This window comes from Pelophylax lessonae (genome assembly GCF_965119305.1).
Source record: "Pelophylax lessonae genome assembly, chromosome: 13".
Lineage (NCBI taxonomy): Eukaryota > Metazoa > Chordata > Amphibia > Anura > Ranidae > Pelophylax > Pelophylax lessonae.
The window spans coordinates 176,690,120-176,714,494 of record NC_138780.1 but is presented as its reverse complement, the minus strand read 5'-3'; the positions used below and the strand labels follow the sequence as shown (position 1 = coordinate 176,714,494).

General features: G+C 44.3%; 2 protein-coding genes across 5 annotated transcripts in view; one reads left to right on the top strand and one right to left on the bottom strand.

Moving 5' to 3' along the window:
• Positions 1-4,112, top strand: part of AMN (amnion associated transmembrane protein) — a gene marked incomplete at its 3' end in the record, with an annotated part of 102,411 nt that extends 98,299 nt beyond the window's left edge. Inside the window, exons 11-12 of the mRNA XM_082242677.1 lie at positions 40-148; positions 4,017-4,112. Coding sequence (XP_082098803.1) covers positions 40-148; positions 4,017-4,112 — 205 coding nt within the window. The remainder of the gene's footprint in view (positions 1-39; positions 149-4,016) is intronic.
• Positions 4,113-14,903: 10,791 nt separating this feature from the next.
• Positions 14,904-24,375, bottom strand: part of CDC42BPB (CDC42 binding protein kinase beta) — a 264,686-nt gene continuing 255,214 nt past the window's right edge. For all 4 annotated transcript variants that reach the window (XM_082242642.1, XM_082242643.1, XM_082242644.1 and 1 more), the window contains 4 exons: positions 23,623-23,740; positions 20,479-20,599; positions 17,625-17,680; positions 14,904-15,784 (listed from right to left, as the gene is read on the bottom strand). In XM_082242642.1, the coding sequence (XP_082098768.1) occupies positions 15,653-15,784; positions 17,625-17,680; positions 20,479-20,599; positions 23,623-23,740 (427 nt within the window). In that variant the 3' untranslated portion in view covers positions 14,904-15,652. The remainder of the gene's footprint in view (positions 15,785-17,624; positions 17,681-20,478; positions 20,600-23,622; positions 23,741-24,375) is intronic.

The following is a 24,375-nucleotide window of genomic DNA, read 5'->3' as shown; positions in this document are numbered from 1 at the left end:
GGTGAGATAACAGATTTGTTTTTTTTGTTTTTTTTTTAGATCACGAATCTTTTGGTTCCGTCGGAATATTTCCCGTTTGGAGGAGACTGCGCCAGTGGAGGACAGGGGGTTTAGTAACCCAATTTTTGAGCCCATAGCAGAAATCGAGGTGAGATGTGGGATATTTGTAGACAGGAAAATGTTAAAATGGGATTTTTGTGCTTCCAGTAAAATCCATTTCTGAGTTCAGCGACAGACATAGCGCTCCATAAATCATAACTACTGGGTTATATTGCCACCTCCAGGTGTAGGAATAGGCAGAACTGGCCTATCCTGAGCTTGGTATATAATCCTCCTCTCTGCTCTAGGTAATAAGTTTAGTAGCAAGCAGTATTAAGCGTATCAGAACTCCATAGAGGGGCTGATGCTGTGTGCTGCTGCTGAACTGGATTTTAAGGTAAGTACAAAAATCTAAATTTTCTCTTTCGTTTATTGACGAACACAGCGCTCCATAAATCATAACTAGTTGCATGCCCAAAAGCAGTGCCAAAAGGAAAATGAGGGGTGGGGAAAATAACTGGCGCTCATCTGAAAAACAACACACCCCCAAAGAGGACCAGGTCCTCTAAGCAGCAGCCTGCAAAACCTTGCGGCCAAAGGAAACTTCCGCAGATGCCAACACATCCACTTCATAGAACTTTGTGAAAGTGTGCACCAACGACCAGGTGGCCGCCTTGCAAACCTGCGTCATTGATGCCGGAAGGCCCAGGAGGCACTGAGCACCCGAGTAGAATGCGCCTTGACAGGGAAAGGAGGAACTTGACCCTTAACGAAATAGACCTGAACCACCGTCAGTCTGATCCATCTGGAAATGGTCGCATGAGTACAAATAGTGAGTTTCACTTCCCAGAGGACTCCGTAGCTGCCAGGTACACCCTAATTGCCCGGACCACCATCCAAGACATGCAAAACAATTTCCTTCAGATGTTTTGGCCCAGGACACAGGGAAGGCAACACAATGTCTTCATTCAAATGAAAATCAGAGACAACCTGAGGAAGACGGACAGAAGCGAAGAACCACCTTATAACTATCAACCACCAGTAAGCTGAAAGACAGGATAACGCCGCCAATTCCGACACCCTGCACGCACAGGTGATAGCCACCAAAAAGGCAACAGAGACTGTGCACTGGAGGTGTCAAGTGTCTAACACCCTGAAGAATAGTACGTACCAGGGAGTATGTGGCCAAAGGCCATTGAAAGAAGATCGCTATGGCTAACACCTTACCCTTAATAGTACTCAAGGCCAGTTTCTGCTTAACCCCCCCCCCCCCCCCCCCCGTTAAAGGAAGGTCAAGATCTGAGCCACCGAAAAAGAGCAAGGATGAACCCCAAGAGACTCTCAGCATGCAATATACATCTTCCACATACGATGGTAGATCTTTCTAACTTTTAACAGTATTGGAATCACCGACTCAGACAACCTCTATCCATCAGCACCTGGCGTTCAACAGCCAAGCTGTCAAAGCCAGCGACTGAAAAGAGGATTAAAAGATTGGTCCTTGGGACAGCAGATTCTCCCTGAGAGGAAGCGCCCAAGAAACGTCGGCGAACAGCAGCACCAGATCGACGTACCAAGCCCGGCGAGGCCAGTCCGGGGCCACCAAGATGACTGGAATCCCTTCTGCCTCGATCCTGCATAGAAGTGGTGGCAGAAGCTTGAGAGGAGGGAAGGCATAAATCAGACGATACTGATCCCACGAGGCCCCCAGCACATTTGTGGTGTCTGCCAGAGGATCCCGTGACTGAGCCACAAACCTCTGCACCTTTGTGCTGAGCCAGAAAGCCAACAGAACCACCTCGGAGATGCCACACTGGAGACACAACTGATGAAACACTTGGATGAAGGGACCACTCCCCTTGGTCCAACGCCTGCCGACTGAGGTAACCCGCGTGACAGGTTTCCACCCCAGGAATGTGTACGGCAGAGAGAGGGCTGGAAAACTGTTCTGCCCACCTTAGAATGCCAGCTACCTCCAGAGCCATCAGGACACTTCTTGTGCCCCCTTGGTGATCGATATAAGCCACAGCTGTGGCATTGTCCGTTTGAATGCACACTGGACATCCCTGAAGACAATCCTTTCAAGACATTGATCAGTAGTCTGGACTCTTCCAGTGTCCAGATCCCCTAAACAGAATTTTGCTGAAGGACGCCTCCCCAGCTGGACAGGCTGGTATCCGTGGTGACCACTGTCCAATGCAAGGGAAGGAATGATTTGCCCAGCCAAAACCCAGAAGAACGAAGCCACCATATCAGGGACTCCCTCATTCCCCCGGCTCAGCCGGATCTGATTGTCCAGAGCCTGCGGATTCTTGTCCCGTGGCCAGAATCTCCCAGGCCGGGACCTCCTATGGAACTGTGGAAATGGAACCGCCTTGAAGGTAGACACCATCACATCCAGCAAGTCCGGAGGGATGGCCACCCGCTGTACAGCAGGAGATGAATTACAGCCTGCAGTTTCTGGAGTTTGTCCAGAGGAAGGAGCACTCTGGCTAAGGCCAAACCAGAGTCAGACCCAGATAGTCCAGCTTTGTGGACAGAACCAAAGAAGACTTCTGAAAATTCAGAATCCAGCCAAACACCCTCAAGCTCGTAAGGTGATTTCCAGGTTTTCCACCAGAGCAGTAGGAGACTCCACTCGCAGAAGGAGGTCGTCCAAGTAGCCCAGTACCGCGATCCCCCATTGGCGTAACAATGCTAGCACCGGGGCCAACACTTTAGTGAAGACCCGAGGAGCAGAAGCAAGACCAAAGGGTAATGCCACAAACTGATAATGCTCCTCTCTCCTATGGCAAAGCGGAGGAAGTGCTGCAGACCGACACATATTGGAATGTGAAGGTAAGCATCCTTGATGTCAGTGGAGGCAAGAAAGATCCCCCTGATGCAGGGAAGCCAGCACCGTGCGAATGTACTCCATTCTGAATTATTTTTTTCCCTCGAGCAACAGGTTTGAGTAAAAACCCTGTAAACGTTCCGAAGTCGGAACCAGGTCCATCACCCCTTAAAGTAAAAGGTCTTGCACTGCCCCAAAAAGAGCCTGTAAGCAGACCAGGGACAGGCATGTTGGAAAAAAAGAACCTTACTGGAGGTTAAGAACAAAACTCAATCTTGTAGCCGGACCGAATGACCTCGTGGACACACTTGTCTTGTACCAGGGGAGTCCATAAATCTTGGAAACCAGCGAAGACGTTTCTGCCTAATGTCCAACTCCTGTGTCCAATGAACGAAAGAGAAAAGATATTTATAAAATTTAGGGCAGCAGCATGTCTCCAAAAGTTGGCACAGGACCATGTCTTCTAATGCCCCGTACACACATGCAGATTATCTGAAGACTTTTGTCTGTAGACTTACCAAAACCATATAATATGAGGTCAAACCTAAACACTTTCAATTTGTATGCAATCCGGCAGGCCCTTGCACTACATAGAAAAGGTAGATCTGACAAGTCTTTAGATAATCTGCACGTGTGTACGGGGCATAACACTCTGTAAAAGTCTGGGAACTGAAAAGACCAGTTTGCTGGAGTTTTGAGAGCGAAATGTCCCATTCTTGTCTGATATAGGATTTTAACTCAACAGGCCTTTGTTGTATTTTTCGTTTCACGATGCGCCAATTATTTTCAGTTGGTGAAAGGTCTGGACTGCAAGTAGGCCATGTTGTCATAGATGCAGTATAGCATTCTCTTTCCGAAATATGGAGGGTCTTCTGAAAATTCTGAAATTGTTTGACCCAATTATGTTACCAACATGTTGCCAATTAACCTAATCAGTTGCAAAATCTTCTTCCAGCTCTTTCTTTTTAACAACTATGAGATGTGCTGCTGCCATCAATTTGAAAATTACTTCATTTTATGTTTTCTATTTTCAATTGTGAATTAAATCATTACATTCTGGTTTTATGTAGATTTTACACAGCATCCCAACTTTTTTTGGAATTGGACTTCAGTTTGAACTTTGACCTTTTTTTTTTTCTTTTAGGCTAAACCAAGATTGCAAACTGAATTTAAGGAAGGTCCCTCCCAAAGTGCAATCCAGTTCTCCAATCCCTTATATGATGGCAACATTGACGTGTAAAGAAGATTTAGCAAGACAAGACTGGACAGAACAATTCTAAACCAGAAAACTTAGGACTGTTAAAGAGGAAGTAAAGCATGTGGAAAAAAAAATATTTTTTGTTACCTGCAAAGTAAATGCATAATGTGCTAATATGCACGACATACTAGCATATTATGCAACACTTACCTGCAAACAAAGCCTATGTTGTCCCCGCTGGAGGCCGCATCCATTCTTCACCCTTCTTCCTTCCAGGTCTGTGGACTCCGGCTATGCTACTGGCCTGGGCCGCGTGACAGCACAGGGTTCTGAAGAAATGGCATGGGCGGCCGTTTCTTCAGAGCGCATGTGCCGATGACGTCATCGGCAGCATGCAATGTAAATATCTTCTAAGTGCCAGTTCACACACATGTGATGCAGGAACCCTGCGGATCCCCGCATTGCAGGCAGTTCACACTGCCATATGCAAATTGCTGGGGGTGTCAATACAAAGTGAACGATACCCCCAGATCAGTTTGCATATTGCAGTGCGAACTGTCAATTCAGACATGAATCGGATCGCATAGGTGTGAACACACATGCAATCTGATTCTGGTGCGGACATAAAAAAGGGTCCTGTATGACTTTTGTTCGAATGCGATGCAAATTCAGCCATACAATCTGTATGGCTGAATTTTCATTGCATGTGATTTGCAGAGCAGTGCTCTGCGAATCACATGCGATGTCTGACATTGCATAGGTGTGAATCAGCACTTAATGGTGCAAGTTTAGGAGATATTTACAGTACATATAGGTAAGCCTGGTTATAGGCTTACCTATAGGTACAAACAGTACTGGGGGGTTTAGAACCTCTTTAAATACAATGGCCATTGTGCTACTATTGCTGTACACTGAGAGGGGAAATTTTCTGTAAGTACAAGGAGGTATGTCAGGGGACACATATGGGGGGGTGCTGTAATTAGTTTAGCTCTCACACCTGCTACACCCCTTCCCCTATGGACCAGAGCAGTTCACATATTTCTCCTATGAGCCCACTTATTATGCAATAACTTTGTCATGGTTATAGATAAAATACATAAATCTTTTCCATTGGATAAAGCATCTTTTTAGTGATACGGTCTTGCAAAAATGATCTTTTATTCCATAGCTAAAAAAAATTAACTAAAAATGCATTTTTTTCTACTTTGACTTGTGTTTAAAAAAATTACTCTAGATAAAAAGTGTACATTCTATTCTATAATTTATCTTGTTTAAAAATAACACTAAAATTATGATTTCGATACAAAGCATTGCAAATATATTTACAAATTAAATATATATTTTTTTTAATTCAACACTTGAAATTATTAGCCTATAACCCAGGGTCTATGAATATCAAGCCTGTGTCCTGTACAGGTAAAATAAAAAGTTGTTTAAACAATAGTTAGAAAAGCAGAAACTAACTAATAAGGAAAAAACAGTTGATTGAAAAAGGGGAGAAAAAAAGATTTATTCATTTTCTTAACTTGTCAGATTGCTTTAACTGATATCATATGCAAATCAAACTTTGTCCCTTTGATCTGCAGATGAATGAAAGATTAGATACAAACATTGTTACTTTGTATCTCCTGAATTTAAACCCGTCAGACTTTTTTCTGACAGCAGCAGCTTCATGAACTTTTACAGTGTTTTCTGGCTGTCATTTTGACAGCAGGGAAATATCAGCAAGTGCAAAGGGAAAAATCTGCAGAAGGACAGAATGTAAATCACACTATCCGTGTACTTTGACGTTTTTGAGGTGTTGAACAGTGTTGTGAATTGCAGTTATTGACTGATAAATCTTGCCATAAATAGTACTACAGTCACACCACCTCCCAAAGACTCTTCAGAAACCAAACACTTCCAGAGGTTTCAAATTCCTAGTCCCCAAATTCATCCTGTGTTCCTATTTTTATTGAATTTTTGCAAAGATAATACAATACAAAACTGCGTCATACACAATTAGCCCATGCAGGGGCATCCCTGTGGTTCCTCTTGACATTTCCTACATCCCCCTATGTGCCTTGTAGGGATCATGGGAGATCAATGCTGCTGGAATTGTACGTTTTAAGGGAGATTTATCATTACTACAGAAGTAATCCTTGGCACAGGAAGAAGAGGTGAGTGTTATTATTTTTGGGTGAAGCTTTATTTGAGATATTTTGTTTTAAACAAAGGGTCTCTTTATCCTGGGGGAAATTGCAGGTTCCAGCATTTAGACTTTGATGTTCAATAGCCTCCAAAACGCAGATATTCTGCAAAATGCAACCAGCGCTTGAAGGGCTGAGAGCTACTGTCCCCAAAACCTGCTATTGAGCAATTACTGGTGTCACAGCTTCACTGTCCTAAGATGACCTAAAAAGAAAACTATAGCTAGTTTGTAGTTCTTAAAACTGTATCTATGGCTACAAGTTTGTCCTGATAGTCCCCTTCATCCTCAACCCAGTGATCCTCACTGTGCAGCCAAACTGGGCATCACATAACCTTGTTTCTGAAAATGTTTTCAGCCTACCCATGTATTCTGCAGCCCTATTCATTCCTATAGGGAGCAGTAGCAGCCTCCAGTGGTCCTGCATTGTTAGGGGCTCTCCCCATAAGGATGAATTCAACTGCAGTGCATTTGCTGAAGAGGACCCGACGAGGTTAATTTCAGAAACAAAGGCAGCATACATAGTAAGGACCACTGAATAAAGAATGAAGGCGAGACTTGTATCAAAGGTATAGTTGTCATTTGCCCATTGGGCACTCTTACCCCCTTCCTTCTCAGGCCAATTGCCAGCTTCCAGCACTGTGACACTTTGAATGACAATTGCGTGATCATGCAACACTGTACCCAAAAAAAATGTATTATTTGATCGACCTTTCTTTTGGTGGCATTTAATCACCACTGAATTTTTGTATTTTTTGCTAAACAAACAAAAACAAGACTAAAAATGGAAGAAAAAAAAAAAAAAACACAGTTTCGGTCATAAAATTTTGCAAATAAGTAAGTTTTCTCCTGCATTGATATTGAGAACACTGATAAGTGCAAATATTCCCTGTCACACTTGCCGGGTTATTGGCTCTCCTTGTGCTGTGACTAAAGGAATACCGATAACCGACAAGTGTGTTTACATTGTGATCAGCTGTGATTGGACACAGCTGATCACATGGTGATTGGCCCTTTACCCCGATATGTGATCAGAGAGCGTGCCGCAGGAGGCATGGATCTGGGAGGATGTCCAGGGACCCCCCCCCCCCCTCTCAGAACTGGACAACCACGTTGTAGCCGTATTTTGGCTATATCGCTGTCAGGAAGAGGCTAAAGCATCAGTCAGAAAAAGAAAACAAACTTGTATCTGGTAGTAGGAGCAGCACCTGGAGGTAGCTACAAGAGCCAACACATCCTACTGCTACCCCTATATATGACAGGCACAGATCAGGCACTTCCTGTAGTGTCAATTCTTACCTGCTCATTCCTGTGGTCACATGAGCTCCCCAGCATAGTGATCTGCCACCATGTAGTCACATGAGCTCCCCAGCATAGTGATCCGCCACCATGTAGTCACATGAGCTCCCCAGCATAGTGATCCGCCACCATGTAGTCCCATCAGCTCCCCAGCATAGTGATCCGCCACCATGTAGTCCCATCAGCTCCGCAGCATAGTGGTCTGCCACCATGTAGTCCCTTCAGCTCCCCAGCATAGTGATCTGCCACCATGTAGTCCCATCAGCTCCCCAGCATAGTGATCTGCCACCATGTAGTCCCATCAGCTCCCCAGCATAGTGATCTGCCACCATGTAGTCCCATCAGCTCCCCAGCATAGTGATCTGCCCCAATGTAGTCCCATGAGCTCCCCAGCATAGTGATCTGCCACCATGTAGTCCCATGAGCTCCCCAGCATAGTGATCCGCCACCATGTAGTCCCATGAGCTCCCCAGCATAGTGATCCGCCACCATGTAGTCACATGAGCCCCCCAGCATAGTGATCCGCCACCATGTAGTCCCATCAGCTCCCCAGCATAGTGATCCGCCACCATGTAGTGCCATGAGCTCCCCAGCATAGTGATCCGCCACCATGTAGTCCCATGAGCTCCCCAGCATAGTGATCCGCCACCATGTAGTCCCATGAGCTCCCCAGCATAGTGATCCGCCACCATGTAGTCCCATCAGCTCCCCAGCATAGTGATCCGCCACCATGTAGTCCCATCAGCTCCCCAGCATAGTGATCCGCCACCATGTAGTCCCATCAGCTCCCCAGCATAGTGATCCGCCACCATGTAGTCCCATGAGCTCCCCAGCATAGTGATCTGCCACCATGTAGTCCCATGAGCTCCCCAGCATAGTGATCCGCCACCATGTAGTCCCATGAGCTCCCCAGCATAGTGATCTGCCACCATGTAGTCCCATGAGCTCCCCAGCATAGTGATCCGCCACCATGTAGTCCCATCAGCTCCCCAGCATAGTGATCTGCCACCATGTAGTCCCATCAGCTCCCCAGCATAGTGATCGGCCACCATGTAGTCACATGAGCTCCCCAGCATAGTTATCTGCCACCATGTAGTCCCATGAGCTCCCAGCATAGTGATCTGCCAGCATGAAGGTGTGGGGAGGGAGAAGTACACCACAGCAATCAGGTGCCAATGATTAGTAGAGACATACGAGAAATTTAAAACACATTCTGTAGGAAAAATAAAACAGCATTCAAAAGGACACTTGTGCCTCCACGTAAAATGTTTTAATATGTCAAGACAGAACATTATGAATTTCAGAACTGCCCAAACGCTGATTTATTAACAGGTCACATAGTTTAAAAAAAAAAAAAAAAAAAAAGTTCTTACAATTTATAATTACAATGACAACTTACATAAAAAAAAAAAAAAACAAGAAGGAAAAAAAAAAAAAAAAAAAAAAAACACAGAATTTAAGACCGAACCCTCCCCCAAAACAGTAGTTTGGGGCCCATCACAGGAGGCTTCTCACTCAGTCCAAAGCATGGGGCTGACTATCACACAACAGGAGTCATCAGATATCGCTTCTTGTTTAAAAACTAAAAATAAGTGCAAGTCCTATACAGTGTCTCAGAAAAAAAAATACAAGTTACTAAATCAGGTTTACATCATTAGCCCAATAAAAACAGAAAATTAAATTAAATGACAATCCAACTGTCAGGAGATTGGCACAAAAGGCACGCTAGTGTGACGGTGACAACGTGGGTATAACAGCCGCGAAAAAAAAAAAAATTATAATTACAAGCTCTTAAGTCAACTCCTCCCAAAAGTGCACTCTCAGTTTTGGGCGGATGCTGGTAAATTGAATCACACGCTGGCTTCATGTGTCTCCTGAAAGACTCCAGAAGTAAGGTGTCCCCAGTTCCACTCATGTTACAAACCCAAATGATGGTGTCACTCACCCAAAGAATTCTCTGTAATGTAGAAAGGAAAATAACCTAGGAGGCTTCAGCTGGTGAAGAGTGACGCCTTCAATAAGGCCGTGGTGGGGCTCTGAAGACAAACGCCCGCAGAGACAATTCACTGGCGGAGTCTCAGGGATATACAGTGAACCAAGGTTTGACTCAATGCACCAGTCTCTGTCCAAAACTAAACTTCCATTCCAGGTGGAGATGGCCAAAACAGGGTCATGGTTGGTGGATTCTAAATAGCGCCTCAAATCTAACCTTTGCACGTTTTGGGCACTTTCCAAAATTGATGGCAGCTGCACCAGAAATCAGAATTTTAATACCATAGGAGGTGCCATTTTCTAACAAAATGGATTCTAAAATGTATTATACATGGAAGCATGGAGATTAAATATACAAGCAGAGCCAGCGAGTGTGGCACGGACCGAAGCAAAATATACACGTGTTGTGAATCCTATTTGGACATGATCAGACGGCTAATATTTGTGTTCCTCATGCAAGCGTAGATTTCATTTACCGCCCGTGTGGGCAGTGTTACTTCTGGCTTTTACAAAAGAGGGTGGAGACGGCATTTAAAAATAAACACGCAAAAAAAGCAGCGCATATCTATACATGTATTTAACCCTTTGCCCTTGAGGGGAAAAAAAAAAAATGCCAAAGTGCACTTTTATTTCTTTGACTCATTCTGGCAGTGAGAAAAAAAAAAAAAATTAAAAAGCTGCTTTGGCTATCAATAAATGGGGACTTCCCTCTGTGATCCCCCTCTACATGGCCACTGCAGTGACACCTACTGGTGAAATCTGTAACAGCCACGTGACCACATATGTACGAAGTAGGGCACCTCTAGTGTTTTTAAGGAGTTAAAGACCAATTGATTTCCATTTAAAAAGGAAATTCTGTATAAAAAGAACTAGACAATCGCTATGCTCTCATATTTCGCCCTACGTGGGATCTTTACAATTGGTCAAATACAAAAAGTGGGTGACGTCTTTTAAAAAAGGCATGTAGTGCTAAAAACAAAGACATAGTGGCCACCAATGGAAAAAAAAAGAAAAATCCAGCCTTTTTTTTTAATATCTTGAAATGCAGCAACCAATCGAAGGCCAACCTTCACTGCCCTGGCTGTGTCAATTTGCAGAATTCTGATTGGTTTCTATGCCCTGGCTGTGTCAATTTGCTGAATTCTGATTGGTTTCTATCCATTTGTGTGTTATTAACTTCCATATCATGAGTATTTGACATAAAAAGTTGACAGTGAATGCAGCATAGATACCTGTAAAACAAAACTGAGTGTGGTGTTTAAAAAAAAAAAAGGTGGTACAGGCAAAGGATGGTCCCCACTGTGCTCATAAAATGTATAATTAATAAAAATCAAGACGAACAGGGAGGATTTCAGGGACTAGCAGTGCTTGTAATGCACTATGTAAGGAGCGTGGGGCAGGTATTACACCAGACTAATGTTTAGTATACCTTGCGGTAAACCTAGATCAGCTATCCCTGACCAACAGCTTGTGAACCACAGACAACATTTAAAGAAGCGGGGTCTCTAGCTTATACCAAAGTGCCTTCAAACAACAGATGTAATTATATTATTCTGCATGCTATCTGGAGTTCTAGGAAGACAGAATTACATACCAGGATCCTACTGGTTATTGTTACACAGCCTTGCACCTTCCCTTGGCTGCTGCAGCATCCAGCTCTGTTGCAGCTCATCTCTACTGACCAAGATACAGAAAGTCAGACTGGGACCTGAATATATGAATTTGTTTTCTGTGGGGTGAGGGCTCACAGCTGCAATACATCCTATACACCAGTGATGGCGAACCTTGGCTCCCCAGATGTTTTGGAACTACATTTTCCATGATGCTAAACTACACTTCAGAGTTCATGAGCATCATGGGAAATGTAGTTCCAAAACATCTGGGGTACCAAGGTTCACCATCACTGCTATACACCTTTGCTCACTAGAAACTGAAGCCAAGCCAGGGGCATTTCTAACTAGCTAGAAATCTTCAAGCAGTGTGAAACAGGAGCTTTGCTGATTGAAAAGCTATGGGTCTGACTCAGCAAGAGGCATGTTGAACCTCTGCTTTCAAACAGAGCAGGGTTTCTTCTTTAAAGCATGATGGCAGGGGACTGGCTGTGGTTGCTTTAAAAAGAAAACCAATTGTAAGACATTGAACATCTTTTGTTCTGATGCAACAGGAATGCATTTATCGGATTTAAACTGGAAAGTGCAATTGGGCTTTATCTCCTAAAACATGGCCTGTACGCAATATATGTGGCTTTAATGCCATGCTGTTACATGTATGCGTACAGCTGGCATTTCTGGATCACTCAGCATAGCCCAGTCATCAACAGCTACTCGTCTCACCTAGCCCATAGGATGAGCTGCTGACTGACAGCCACTCACATAATCAGGAAACTCATGTAATGTCTCCAGCATTATATCTTAAAATACTGGTGTCTGCCGGTGGGCAGGAGCTAAGAAAGGTTTCCTCGGTCCTGCGCCTCTACATGGATCCTGGATCCGCGGCCTGCACCTCTACATGGATCCTGGATCCGCGGCCTGCACCTCTACATGGATCCTGGATCCGCGGCCTGCACCTCTACATGGACCCGCGGCCTGCACCCCTACATGGACCCGCGGCCTGCACCCCTACATGGACCCGCGGCCTGCACCCCTACATGGACCCGCGGCCTGCACCCCTACATGGACCCGCGGCCTGCACCCCTACATGGACCCGCGGCCTGCACCCCTACATGGACCCGCGGCCTGCACCCCTACATGGACCCGCGGCCTGCACCCCTACATGGACCCGCGGCCTGCACCCCTACATGGACCCGCGGCCTGCACCCCTACATGGACCCGCGGCCTGCACCCCTACATGGACCCGCGGCCTGCACCCCTACATGGACCCGCGGCCTGCACCCCTACATGGACCCGCGGCCTGCACCTCTACATGGACCCGCGGCCTGCACCCCTACATGGATGTGTGCCTCACAAGCTGCTAAAGGTTACAGACATCTGATCTACAGCTTATTTCATTACACTGGTGAGTCATTTTTTATTGTTATAATTTGTTTTTTTTTTTACTTTGCATTTTAGTGTTTACTTTGTCTAAATATATGTACCTCTCCTATTTTTTTGGCAGAGCTTTAAATCTTTTAACACTTTACTGGGTCGCTAGCATGCTTTTTGTGTGGAGGTTTTGGCTGAACATGAAATATGACTCGACCTTGCACTGAGCAGTTGTAGGATACCTACCAATTGCAGGTACCCATCCCCAAAGCAAATCTAGCACAGAATGTCAGCCCCCCTCTCCCTCAGTTTATGACATCTGTATACGCCACATAAAAACAATGAGCTACTTTAACGGCAAGTCGTTTCTGTTCATTTAAATACTGAAAAGGTAGGGCAGCAAAATGACAGACTTTGTAAACAGTATAAACCCATTTTAGATCCTTGCTCCCCTTAAGGCCCGTGAAGTATCCACTGTTCCCAAAAGGAACTGCAGACACAAAGAATACTATGCGGTTGATTTACTAAAACTGGAGAGTGCAAAATATGGAGCAGCTGTGCATGGTAGCCAATTAGCTTCTAACTTCAGTTTGTTCTATTAAGCTTTGAGAGAAAAAAAAAAAAACATGGAAGCTGACTGGTTTCTATGCAGAGCTGCACCAGTTTTTGCACTCTCCAGTTGTAGTAAATTAACCCCGTCTATTTCACTAATGCATCAAACTTTAACCATTTTCAAGGAACACCTTGGACACTTTAGTGGCCTATATAGGTCTAAAATAACAAGGTAGGCTAAAAAAAAAAAATACTACTTACATATTAGATTACCTCACTGCCCAGTACACAGAAATTTGCCAGAAATTGTGGATTTACCTTATAAGCCAAAAATGCGCTAAACTTCATGATCGTGTCATTAAAGTGAACATAATTCATTTTTTTTAAAATACTGATACATGGATACAAGCTTCCCATAATGCCAGACCATGCTTGCAGTTCCTAATTTTAAAGGCAAACTCCATAGAAAACTGATATTTTAGTTTTGCGTGGGTAGGGTGTTTTTATCTTTAGAGGACCCTGGGGTGTAAGGATTGACCCCCTTAAAGAAATCCAAATTCTGTAAAAACGAATTTAGTCATCAGCCAATGATGGGGTCATCCTGCCCCCCAGCATTAAACAAATAAAATATAATCAGGGATTCAAGTTGCAAGAATGTCCTCAGTTTTGGGAGAAGAGGGGGCACACAAGTGACTTGGGTAAAGCCCGTGTCACACTAGCAACTTTCCAGTGTCCGGATTGCCAGAGGATAATTGCCCCTATGGCATTGTTTCTTCACTGGCCAAACCAAGGTGGTGTCACGCCATTGTTACCCTTCTGTCGCGCCAGATTCTGCAGCATTTCCATCAGCAAGGGAGCGGGTTACTAGCCCCCTCCCATAGCTACCTTTAGCCAACGAGTAGTCTATCAGTCTTCTTGGAGTGAAAGTGCTTCAAGTCATAGGGACTGGTCTAAATATAAATGTATATCCCAGATCACACAATAATACTAGGCCTTGATAAAGGGGAATGTGTGCACAGATCCGAAAACGTGTTGGCTGACAACTCTTGAAAATGTATATCTGGATCAATCCATAGGACTCTCATGCTTTTACGCCATACAAGAAAAATTTCCTGGGGACCCCACTGGGCAATAGAGAGCTATCACATTCCATATTTTACTCATTTAGAGGCGCAAAGAAAAACAAAAGAAATTCTGGCATACAGGTTCATGTTAAAACACCTGAACTTGAAAATTTGGAACGATTGTATAGTAAACCCTTTGGTATTTCTCTCTCATTACTGCCTGTCAGCTGCTCCCCTGTCAGATGCCCAATTTGTGGACATTCCTATTGCTGCCAAAAAGTTCTCTGCATATGTTCCACTGCAAAAAAGAGAAAAGCACTGACACAGTCCCTCCCTTTGCATGACTGTTGGCTCTGTATTCCTAATGTGGCACTCAGATCAAGCTCACTCCTTTCCACCCCCTCTGCTGTAGGCACAACTGTGGATATTTTCCAGCTAGTCGCGCTGACAAACCACCTCCTCCCTGTATGTGTGTTGTGAGGACGCTGTACTCAGGCAACAGCTGTGTCAGTTACTGGTTTCCAACAGAGCAGCATAGTTGCATGGTGGTGGTGGTAGGTGTGCTGTTGACTATCCCCTGGATCTATCAAAATAACCTCTAAAAATGGGACAAAGTACTACATGGACTTTGCACCCTGAGGAACAAATTAAGAATTTCTTTAAAGGGAAAACGTCTTTATGCTTGGAGTCCAGCACAATCTCCAATTCCAGAGCTGCCTCTAGCAACAGGATTGCTAGTGTGACATGGGCTTTTAACGTCACAACGTATCCTCCGAGACATTAAAAATTCACTAGTGACTAGCTTATCAGTTCTGAATGTAGCTGGCCAGGAAAAAGCATAACCAGCCTCGAGGAGCCCAGGTTGTGTTATAATCAATCTATATAACACTGTTTTGTTGTATATCAGAGCTAGTCCAGCTATACATTCCTATATTTAAAAAAAAAAAAAAAAAAAAAATCCTATCTAAGTATTGAATTTAAAAACATTTCCTTTTTTCCTAATGAAACTTTTCATCACTGATACCACGTAATAATTCTGGTAGCAGCTTTCTGTGTTTCCTGTTTTATTCTTTTGTCGCAGAAACTAGCAGCATCATACAAAATGGAAGCCTTTTGCCGCCTCTGGCTAGGACACAGTTGTTCCGGCTTAGCGCGGTGGAACAGTGGCGTAGCCACAAGCTGCAAAAGGTCACAAAAGGGTGAAATTGTAAAAACAATAAAAAAACAAAACAAAAAAAAACATAACATCCTATTATGATGTCTCTTGTAGTGTGACACAAAAGAGCGAAACGGCTAATTAGAAACAGTGAACTAATTTTGCATATAAAAGCTTGATCACATATATTAAACCCTTTTTTTTTTTTTTTTTTTTTTTCTTTTTAACGTTAAAGATATCTACAATAATGGGTTTTTTTTTTTTTTTAGACTTTGTGCAACACGTCTTGGCACTATCGTGTGGAAACGGTGTACTAGCTCACGTCTCGTTGCGGAGGGAGAGATCGTGTGCTATGCGTCACAGGCCGACTGGTCCAAGCCGTCTAGTGTCAGTTGGTTCCTATGCGGGGAGTTGGGGCTTGGAGGGCCGCTTGGGTTTGAGCTATTGGATGGAGTGGAATGCTTTGTGGAATCTGAATCCGGCTGTGGGGTAAAAGACAGAAAATGTAATTAAAGCTTATATAAACCTTAATAAACTTCTCCAAGTGGCTTCCATTTGGAGTGTTAAAACCAGACTAAACGTTCAGTTTAAATAAGCTAAATGCATTCCAGGTGCATCAAAACAAAAAGGAGTACAAAAGTCTGTTTTCTTTCTAAAGCAGCCATAAACCCTGTCCTCTGCCAACATACAGGCACCTTGCGGTCTGTATGGAAGCAGTGGTCTGTCTTTAGTAGTCGGACACAACCCCAGAGTCAGACCTAATGCCTAGCAATCAGATCATGCTCCCTGCTGATTGGGGAGTTATGGCTCTGGCTCAGCTAGGTGTGTGTTGCACCACTGTTTTCACACAGAGAGCAAGGGGTCCAACTCTGCAGCATGCTGGCAGGGGACAGGTTTTTCTGCTCAAGCTAGGACTAATTTCTAAAAATAATCTGTAAGACATTGCACCCCTCTTGTTCTGATGTACTGATGTACCTGGAATGTATTTAAATTGAAAGCTCAAGTGGGTTTTAAATAAATGATATATCTTCCCCATAAGTGAAAAATAGCCTACTGATCCTGCCCAGTTCTTTCTTTGGACTAAAGAACACCTATCCTATGAAGAGGAGGATAGGTGACCTGTAGTTTTTACACACTTCCTGTTCTAGGACAACAGACTGAAAAAAGAAAGCTAATGCAGCCACCACATCTCAGGACTGGTATGCTGAAATATTGGGATTTAGATACACTTTAAACCAGAGGAAAAACACTATGCTATGCTCTGATCTTCTCTCCAAATCAGTGTACTGTATTTTGGGTAAAAGAGGACGGTGTATGTAGCACCCTCCTAGGTAAGTGCTAAGTATGGAGTGGAATTTGCTCTGCCTGCTTTTCAGGAGAGTGACCGGTAAAACCTAGTGGCTCTTTCTGCTCATCAGGGGAGCAGGATTTCTAGTCAGGCCGTTGCATGTGTTCATGTGTGGTGTTATTCATCTGGTCTGAGGGAGTGTCCCCACTGTGTCCAATGTGGGAGCCTGTTGGACAGCGGAGGAAACCCAGCCAGTTACACACAGGCTTTTGTAGCTGTACCAGTTGGTTGGCACAAGCAGTGGTGCATCCTGGGATAGGTTATAAAAGCCAGGGGCACATGTAGCAGGGTGTCTTTGGGCGGGAAGCCAAGTCCCAGAAGGAGAGTACGGCTGTTTCTCCTTCTACAACTGGGAAAGGTGGTCACAGGCAGTTGGCCTGGTGAACCTGAAGGTGTTGCTGAATGTAGAGGTGCAGTAGATGCTGACAAGTGGAGTTTGGAGGCAACGGTGACTCTGGAAAAACAGTGTCCGTGAGTACAGAGGAACTTGCTCAGGGGTCTGCCAGGAAGGGGACCACTCCAGAAGCTAGGGTCAGCAGACGGGTGTCAGCACACCAGTATTGAGAGTAAAGGTAGTGCCAGTTTCAGAACCCTGAAGAGAGTAACTAAAGCAGGAACCTTTCAAACTATCTTCACTTCAGCGGCAAGGTGAAGCAGTGGCCTTGCCGCACACTACAGCTAGTTGTCTTAAAGATTGTGCATAGTTCATAGTTGGAGTATCCCACTCATCCCTTCTCCCATCCCAGTTCTCAATAAAAACAGAAAAACCAAAGCCCCTGGATTGATTATTGACTGAGCCAAGGACTTTCAATGCCGTTTGTCTGCTATCAGTTGCTAAGGGTAACCCAGGGCAATCCAGAAAGTGTAAATCTCAGTAGCTCTCTAGGGGGCAGTACTGCTTGTAAAACATATTAGTCATGAAGGAGTGCACTATATCCTTAGAACAGTACATAAAATATGTAGGTTTTCTTTACCTCTCGTTCCAGATCTTGATCAGCGTCTGATATACTCCGCGATGAATCTCCGCCACCTAAAGATAAAATAAGATTTTTCGGTACATTAGTTACTGCAGGTTTTCCTGGTATAGACATGCAGCTGCTGAACTGAAATACCATGCAGCCTATTTACAGAGAAGATGGAACGAGACTGAGCTTCACTTTTTTCTCTGAAAATGTGATAATGTTGACCACTTCACAGGTTTTGAAAAAAGTTTGCGTGGAGAGAAAAGTCTTGTGCATGTTTAAAAAAAAAATAAAAATACACTGGAGAAGCAGATCTTTCATAGTGTCCAGCCTCCTAAGAGGAGTTGTTGATGGAAGGTGTTTTTTTATCTTAATGCATTCTATGCATTAAGATAAAAAGCCTTCTGTGTGCAGCAGCCTCCCCTCATACTTACCTGAGGTCCCTCCACATCCAGCAATGTCCACGAGTGTCTCAGCCATCCGAGATTCTCCCTCCTCATTGGCTGAGACACAGCAGTGGCATTGCTGCTGTCAAATCAGCTGTCTCAGCTAGCCAATCAGGGGAAAAGGGAGAAGGGCCGGTTGGGGCTCTGTGTCTGAATGGACACAGGGAGCTGTGACTCAGCTCAGGTGCCCCATAGCAAGCTGCTGTCACCGCCCACGACAGATCACTGTACCGGCCCGCTGCAGATCACATGAAAATTTACGCAATGAATGGCTTCCTTTCCTGATATCTATTGTGTACAATTGTGTTGCTAGCTGTGATTGGTCACAGTGATCACATGGTACAGACAGGGCCAATCACAGCCAATCTATACTGTGTGATTAGCTGTGGCCAATCACAGCTAATAGTAAATACTGAAAAATTCAGTTTCATTTAGTAAAAATGGTTGCTTATAACAATTAAATTCATTGGGGTTTCAGGAAATTATGAATGGTCAGCACTTTTGTGGATTGACAATGCAATGCCATGGAGTGATGCTGACTGAGGCATGGCACCAGTATGCATACAGATGGCACACTGAGCTTACCGTCAATCATTGGCAAAATGTGTGAGTAATATCACTGCAACAAACATAGGCGCAACCTCCTAACCAGTACAGGCTGTAAAACTATTAAAGACATCTACTTGTAAGTAATTTTAGAATGCTTTACACGGCTCAAAGTAGGACAGAAGAGTTTACGAACACTTGAAGGCAAAGCATATACCAGTGAGACAATGCCCTCATTTAACTGTAAGAGATCTACCTCACAATAACTAGGGGATGATATTACAAAATTTCTACCCTTCTGGCGTGCGAATTAACTAAATATTAAAATGTAAAGTGATTGTAAAGTCTCTTTTTTTCTATTACAATAGCAAACATATTATACTTCCCTCCTCTGTGTAGTAGTTTTGCACAGAGCAGACCGGATCCTATTCTTCAGCTCTTATGGCCCCCTCCCCGCTGCCAAGTGCCTCCACAGCAAGAAGCTTGCCATGGGAGCACCCGTGCCAAGCTCTGTAAATCCATTAAGACACGGAGCTGCCGTTTGACCCCACCCCCTCCCTGATTAGCTGAGTTTGATTGACAGCAGCGGGAGCCAATGGAGTGGCTGCTTTATCTCAGCCAATGAGGAGTGAGAATCCCGGACGGCTGAGGCACTCGTGGACATCGCTGGATAGAGAGGGGGCTAAATAAAAAAGTATTGGGGGGTGCTGCACACAGAAGGCTTTTTATCTTCATGCAATAAGATAAAAAAAAAAAAAAAAACCTGACTTCACAACGTCTTTAATGTTTTATAAATTAAAAAAAAAAAAAAGAAAACTGTGATCCAAGCAAGCTGTATATACATTTTCAAATAACTTGATACAGGTCAGTTTAACTGTATTTTATTGCTCTGGTGCTCATGTTGAGCATTTTGTCGAATTTGTTACAGTAACGCACATTCGTTAATAAAAAAAAGTGTAAAAAAAAAAAAAAAAAAAAAACATGGAAAATTAAAGGATATGTTCAGCTTTTAATAAAAGAAAAATACACGTTTTTGCAGGTAAAAAATTAGCATTTTACTATTTTTTATTGGGAGCCTGTAAAGCATTGTACCTGCGATCAGCAGGGTGGTGGTTAGTGCACAGGCACTCCTGTTCTTTAGCCTAAAGGCTGAACATCCGTAGTGGCCAATCATCTAAGTCACTGCTGCCTCAGCAGAACTGGAGGGAGATTGGGCTATATCATTACTGTGATTCTCACTGCTCATCATGCCGGAGAGGGAGCTTTACCTGAGGACCTGTAGTGCAAGGATCTCCCTGCTTCTGCTTTATTCATTTTAAGGATCTGCTTCCTCCACCTCTGCCTTCTGAATATTTCCCAACAGTCATCAGAGGAGCAGCTCTGACAAGGAAGCAAAGCTTTGCTCTTACAAAGATGGCTGCATTCAGAGGCAAAATTAGGAAAAACTTATGGAAATCTATGGTGAAAATACCAGGGAGGCCCACAGACAAAGGGTGATTCATTCTTTTCCCTTTGCTTGTCTTTTTGGGCACAGGTTCAAAAATTCACGCTCCCTTTAAATACACTTTTATAAATAATTTGCTGCAAAATAGTTGCAAACTTACCCTCTAAAGCCCTTTACAAATAGACTACTTTATTATTTACAGGATATTGTAATCCCTCACAAACTCATTTCATAAAAGCCTTAAATGAACCCAACAAATTCTACTACATCCTTTATCATTCTGCTTTCATTCTTACAGACTGCTAGTGCTGCAAGCTGTATGCTGCCGAGATTTCTATTTCCTTGGGATCTGGAGCAATGCAGCTTGCCCAGTCCTAAACTAATGTAAGGGAGATCAGTTAATACAGTATATGTGAATGCCATAGATTACCTGAAGACGGCCATGAGATATAGGATCTGCTCCTCAGCTGCTGCTGCTGTCGGGCCAAGTTGGTGGAAGGTGGGCGTGTCCTTTCCCGCGTATTTTCCTCCTGGGATGACGGGGCTACACTCTGTGTATGGAACAGATATAGACATCTTATAGCACTGGCAGAGTAAATGGCTATGTAGTCGGGAACATCAGAACAATGTATAATGTAAGGCTAATGATTTAATGCATTTAAAAAAGAAATAATAATAAAAGTAATAAAATTAGTATGCGACTTCTACCACTCTAGAACCTGACATGCGTGATATGCACGTCCCAAAAAGGTCCCAAATCTTTACACGTCTGACAATTCAGTTCTAAAGATTAATGCTAAACATTCAAACTGGTCGAGAAATCAATTATGCTCATGTAAGGACTATCAGTGTGCTAGTTGTGGGGTGGGGGGGTTGCCTTGACTGTGGCCAGTGGTAGTAGAAAATGCCCTGGCATCTGTGGGAGCAAAAAAATTTACATCATTAGTGTCAGGGGGAAGAAGAGTGCGCCATCATTGGTGTCAGTGGGAGGAATAGTGCCCCATCATTGGTGTCAGTGGGAGGAATAGTGCCCCATCATTGGTGTCAGTGGGAGGAATAGTGCCCCATCATTGGTGTCAGTGGGAGGAATAGTGCCCCATCATTGGTGTCAGTGGGAGGAATAGTGCCCCATCATTGGTGTCAGTGGGAGGAATAGTGCCCCATCATTGGTGTCAGTGGGAGGAATAGTGCCCCATCATTGGTGTCAGTGGGAGGAATAGTGCCCCATCATTGGTGTTGTGTCAGTGGGAGGAATAATGCACCATCACTGCTGTCAGTGGGAGGAATAATGCACCATCACTGCTGTCAGTGGGAGGAATAGTGCCTCATCATTGGTGTCAGTGGGAGGAATAGTGCCCCATCATTGGTGTCAGTGGGAGGAATAGTGCCCCATCGTTGGTATCAGTGAGAGGAATAGTGCCCCATCATTGGTGTCAGTGGGATGAATAGTGCCCCATTATTGGTGTCAGTGGGAGGAATGGTGCTCCATCATTGGTGTCAGTGGGAGGAATAGTGCCCCATCATTGGTGTCAGTGGGAGGAATAATGCGCCATTACTGCTGTCAGTGGGAGGAATAGTGCCTCATCATTGGTGTCAGTGGGAGGAATAGTGCCTCATCATTGGTGTCAGTGGGAGGAATAGTGCCTCATCATTGGTGTCAGTGGAAGGAATAGTGCCTCATCATTGGTGTCAGTGGAAGGAATAGTGCCTCATCATTGGTGTCAGTGGGAGGAATAGTGCCTCATCATTGGTGTCAGTGGGAGGAATAGTGCCTCATCATTGGTGTCAGTGGGAGGAATAGTGCCTCATCATTGATGTCAGCAGTGGGAGGAATAGTGCCTCATCATTGGTGTCAGTGGGAGGAATCGTGCTCCATCTCTGGTATCACCCGGAGGAAACTTTACCCATTGTTAAGTGGTGCCCCATCTTTGGTATCAGTTGAAGGAATAGTGTCCCAAGGGCCAGATAAAAGAAAGCAAAGGGCCACATCTGGCCCACAGTTTGGAGACCCCTGTGCTAGTGCATCATAGAAAATTATTTTCCGAACACTTTGGCTTACTACTCAAGACCAGCATTGCTCCAGATTCTCATTCCTTTCAACAGTCGAACTGTTCCAGAAACAGAATAGCTTCAGTGTGATAGCGGACGGAGGATCTTGACCCTGCACCAACTGTCAGAATTCTAAAAACAGCATGGCTGTGCTGGACTCCTCCCACACAACAGGTAATTCATTAGTATTTTCCAGTGCATTAATAGACTACAACTACCATCAGTCACTGCAGCTGACGGCTTGTAGTTCCGAATGAAATGTGAGGGCGCTCTCATAGGTCATTCACCAGCCCTGCAGGTTTCAACAGTCAGCCCCCATATGGAGGTACGGGCGGAAAGCGGCAGGGCTTGTCTGCAGAAGCCTGACATTGTACCCCTGATCCACTGATTATGGGTGCAATGCTACCCAGGCTCCAGCAGGAAAAAAAAAATAAATGAAAAATATTTTTCCTTGAAAAAATACGTGCATTTATTGATTTTTTTTTTTTTCCTAAAAAGTCAAAAGTCAACTTATCCTTTAATGTTCTAAAGAAGCATGATGCTACCAAGCCCTTTATCACTATAAAGGACTCTAATGTAAAGGGGACATTCTGATGGAGAGACTGGTGATGGAGACTCTGATGGAGAGACTGGTGATGGAGACTCTGATGGAGACTCTGGTGAGACTAAAGGAATTTTTGTTCGACCTTTATTAACAGCTCAAGTTTTTTGGAATTTATTTGCAGGGTTTTTTTGAAGTTTTTTTTTTTAAGTTACTTCTCTTTTGTTCTGAAATCATATCTCGCTGATTACAAAAAAACTGCTAGTGAAAAGTGTTCATTCATTTATAAAACTGATTTTTTTCTGGGCTGGGAAGTTCTTAAGAAAACATCTGGTACGCCAATAGTACTCAAAACTTTGGAGACCCTTTGCTCTAAAACAGGTACAGTATCCAATATCACCATAATAAAGATCACTGAAGCTTAAAACAAAGACATAATGAACAGTCAAAAAAAAAAAGCCAACAAAAGGAAATAAAATTAATTAAAGCTGGAAAATCAGGTAAAGCTGCGCCTTGCTTTGTTAATAGTTGGAAGAAAGGCAACAGATGATCTCTTCAGATACACAAGCGTGTTGTGAAAGTGTTATGCAGCTTTCAGTAGTTTGTAAAACAAAAGCATTGCAATCAAGCTTGGGGATTAGCAGAGGTTAGAGCGGTTACAAAAAGGGCAGAAAATGGTACACCGCTGCGGTCCCACTCGGAGTGGTCACTCCTACCCTCGGTAAGGAGGTGGATGAGGGACAGGAAGAGGAAGAAGTCGGGGAGTTGCGCTCGTTCTGGAGGAAGACGGTGGCAGAGACAGAGCTCATGTGATAGACGTGCTCAAAGTTTGCAGGAGGTGAGATCAGAAGAGAGTGACGAGAGGATGACAGGGGAGGAAATTCTCTCTGTTACATTTGCAGGAAACAAGAAAACGAGCCATCATCAAGACACTAGAATGGAATGCAGCATCTGACGTACAGACAGAACAAAACTTCACTTTACCAGAGGCAGGTCCATGAGAACTTGCATCCCGTCTCCTGGTCCCATGTGAGCTACGTGGTTGAAATTGGTTGGGTTTGAGATCATCTTTGACCTTAATTCAGGATCTCTGAGCATCTCCCTGTAATAGAAAAAGACATTTGGTGACAGTCCCAAAACAAGACAGTGTTACCATAAACACATAGCTAAAGTAGCTCAGTACAACATGGCTCTTGATGATTAAGTGTTACTAAACTCAGGAGCCTGCAGTCACTATATCTGCTCTCCCCAGGAGCCTGCAGTCACTACATCTGCTCTCCCCAGGAGCCTGCAGTCACTACATCTGCTCTCCCCAGGAGCCTGCAGTCACTACATCTGCTCTCCCCAGGAGCCTGCAGTCACTACATCTGCTCTCCCCAGGAGCCTGCAGTCACTACATCTGCTTTCCCCAGGAGCCTGCAGTCACTACATCTGCTCTCCCCAGGAGTCTGCAGTCACTACATCTGCTCTCCCCAGGAGCCTGCAGTCACTATATCTGCTCTCCCCAGGAGTCTGCAGTCACTATATCTGCTCTCCCCAGGAGCCTGCAGTCACTATATCTGGTCTCCCTAGGAGCCTGCAGTCACTATATCTGGTCTCCCTAGGAGCCTGCAGTCACTATATCTGCTCTCCCCAGGAGCCTGCAGTCACTACATCTGCTCTCCCCAGGAGCCTGCAGTCACTACATCTGCTCTCCCCAGGAGCCTGCAGTCACTACATCTGCTCTCCCCAGGAGCC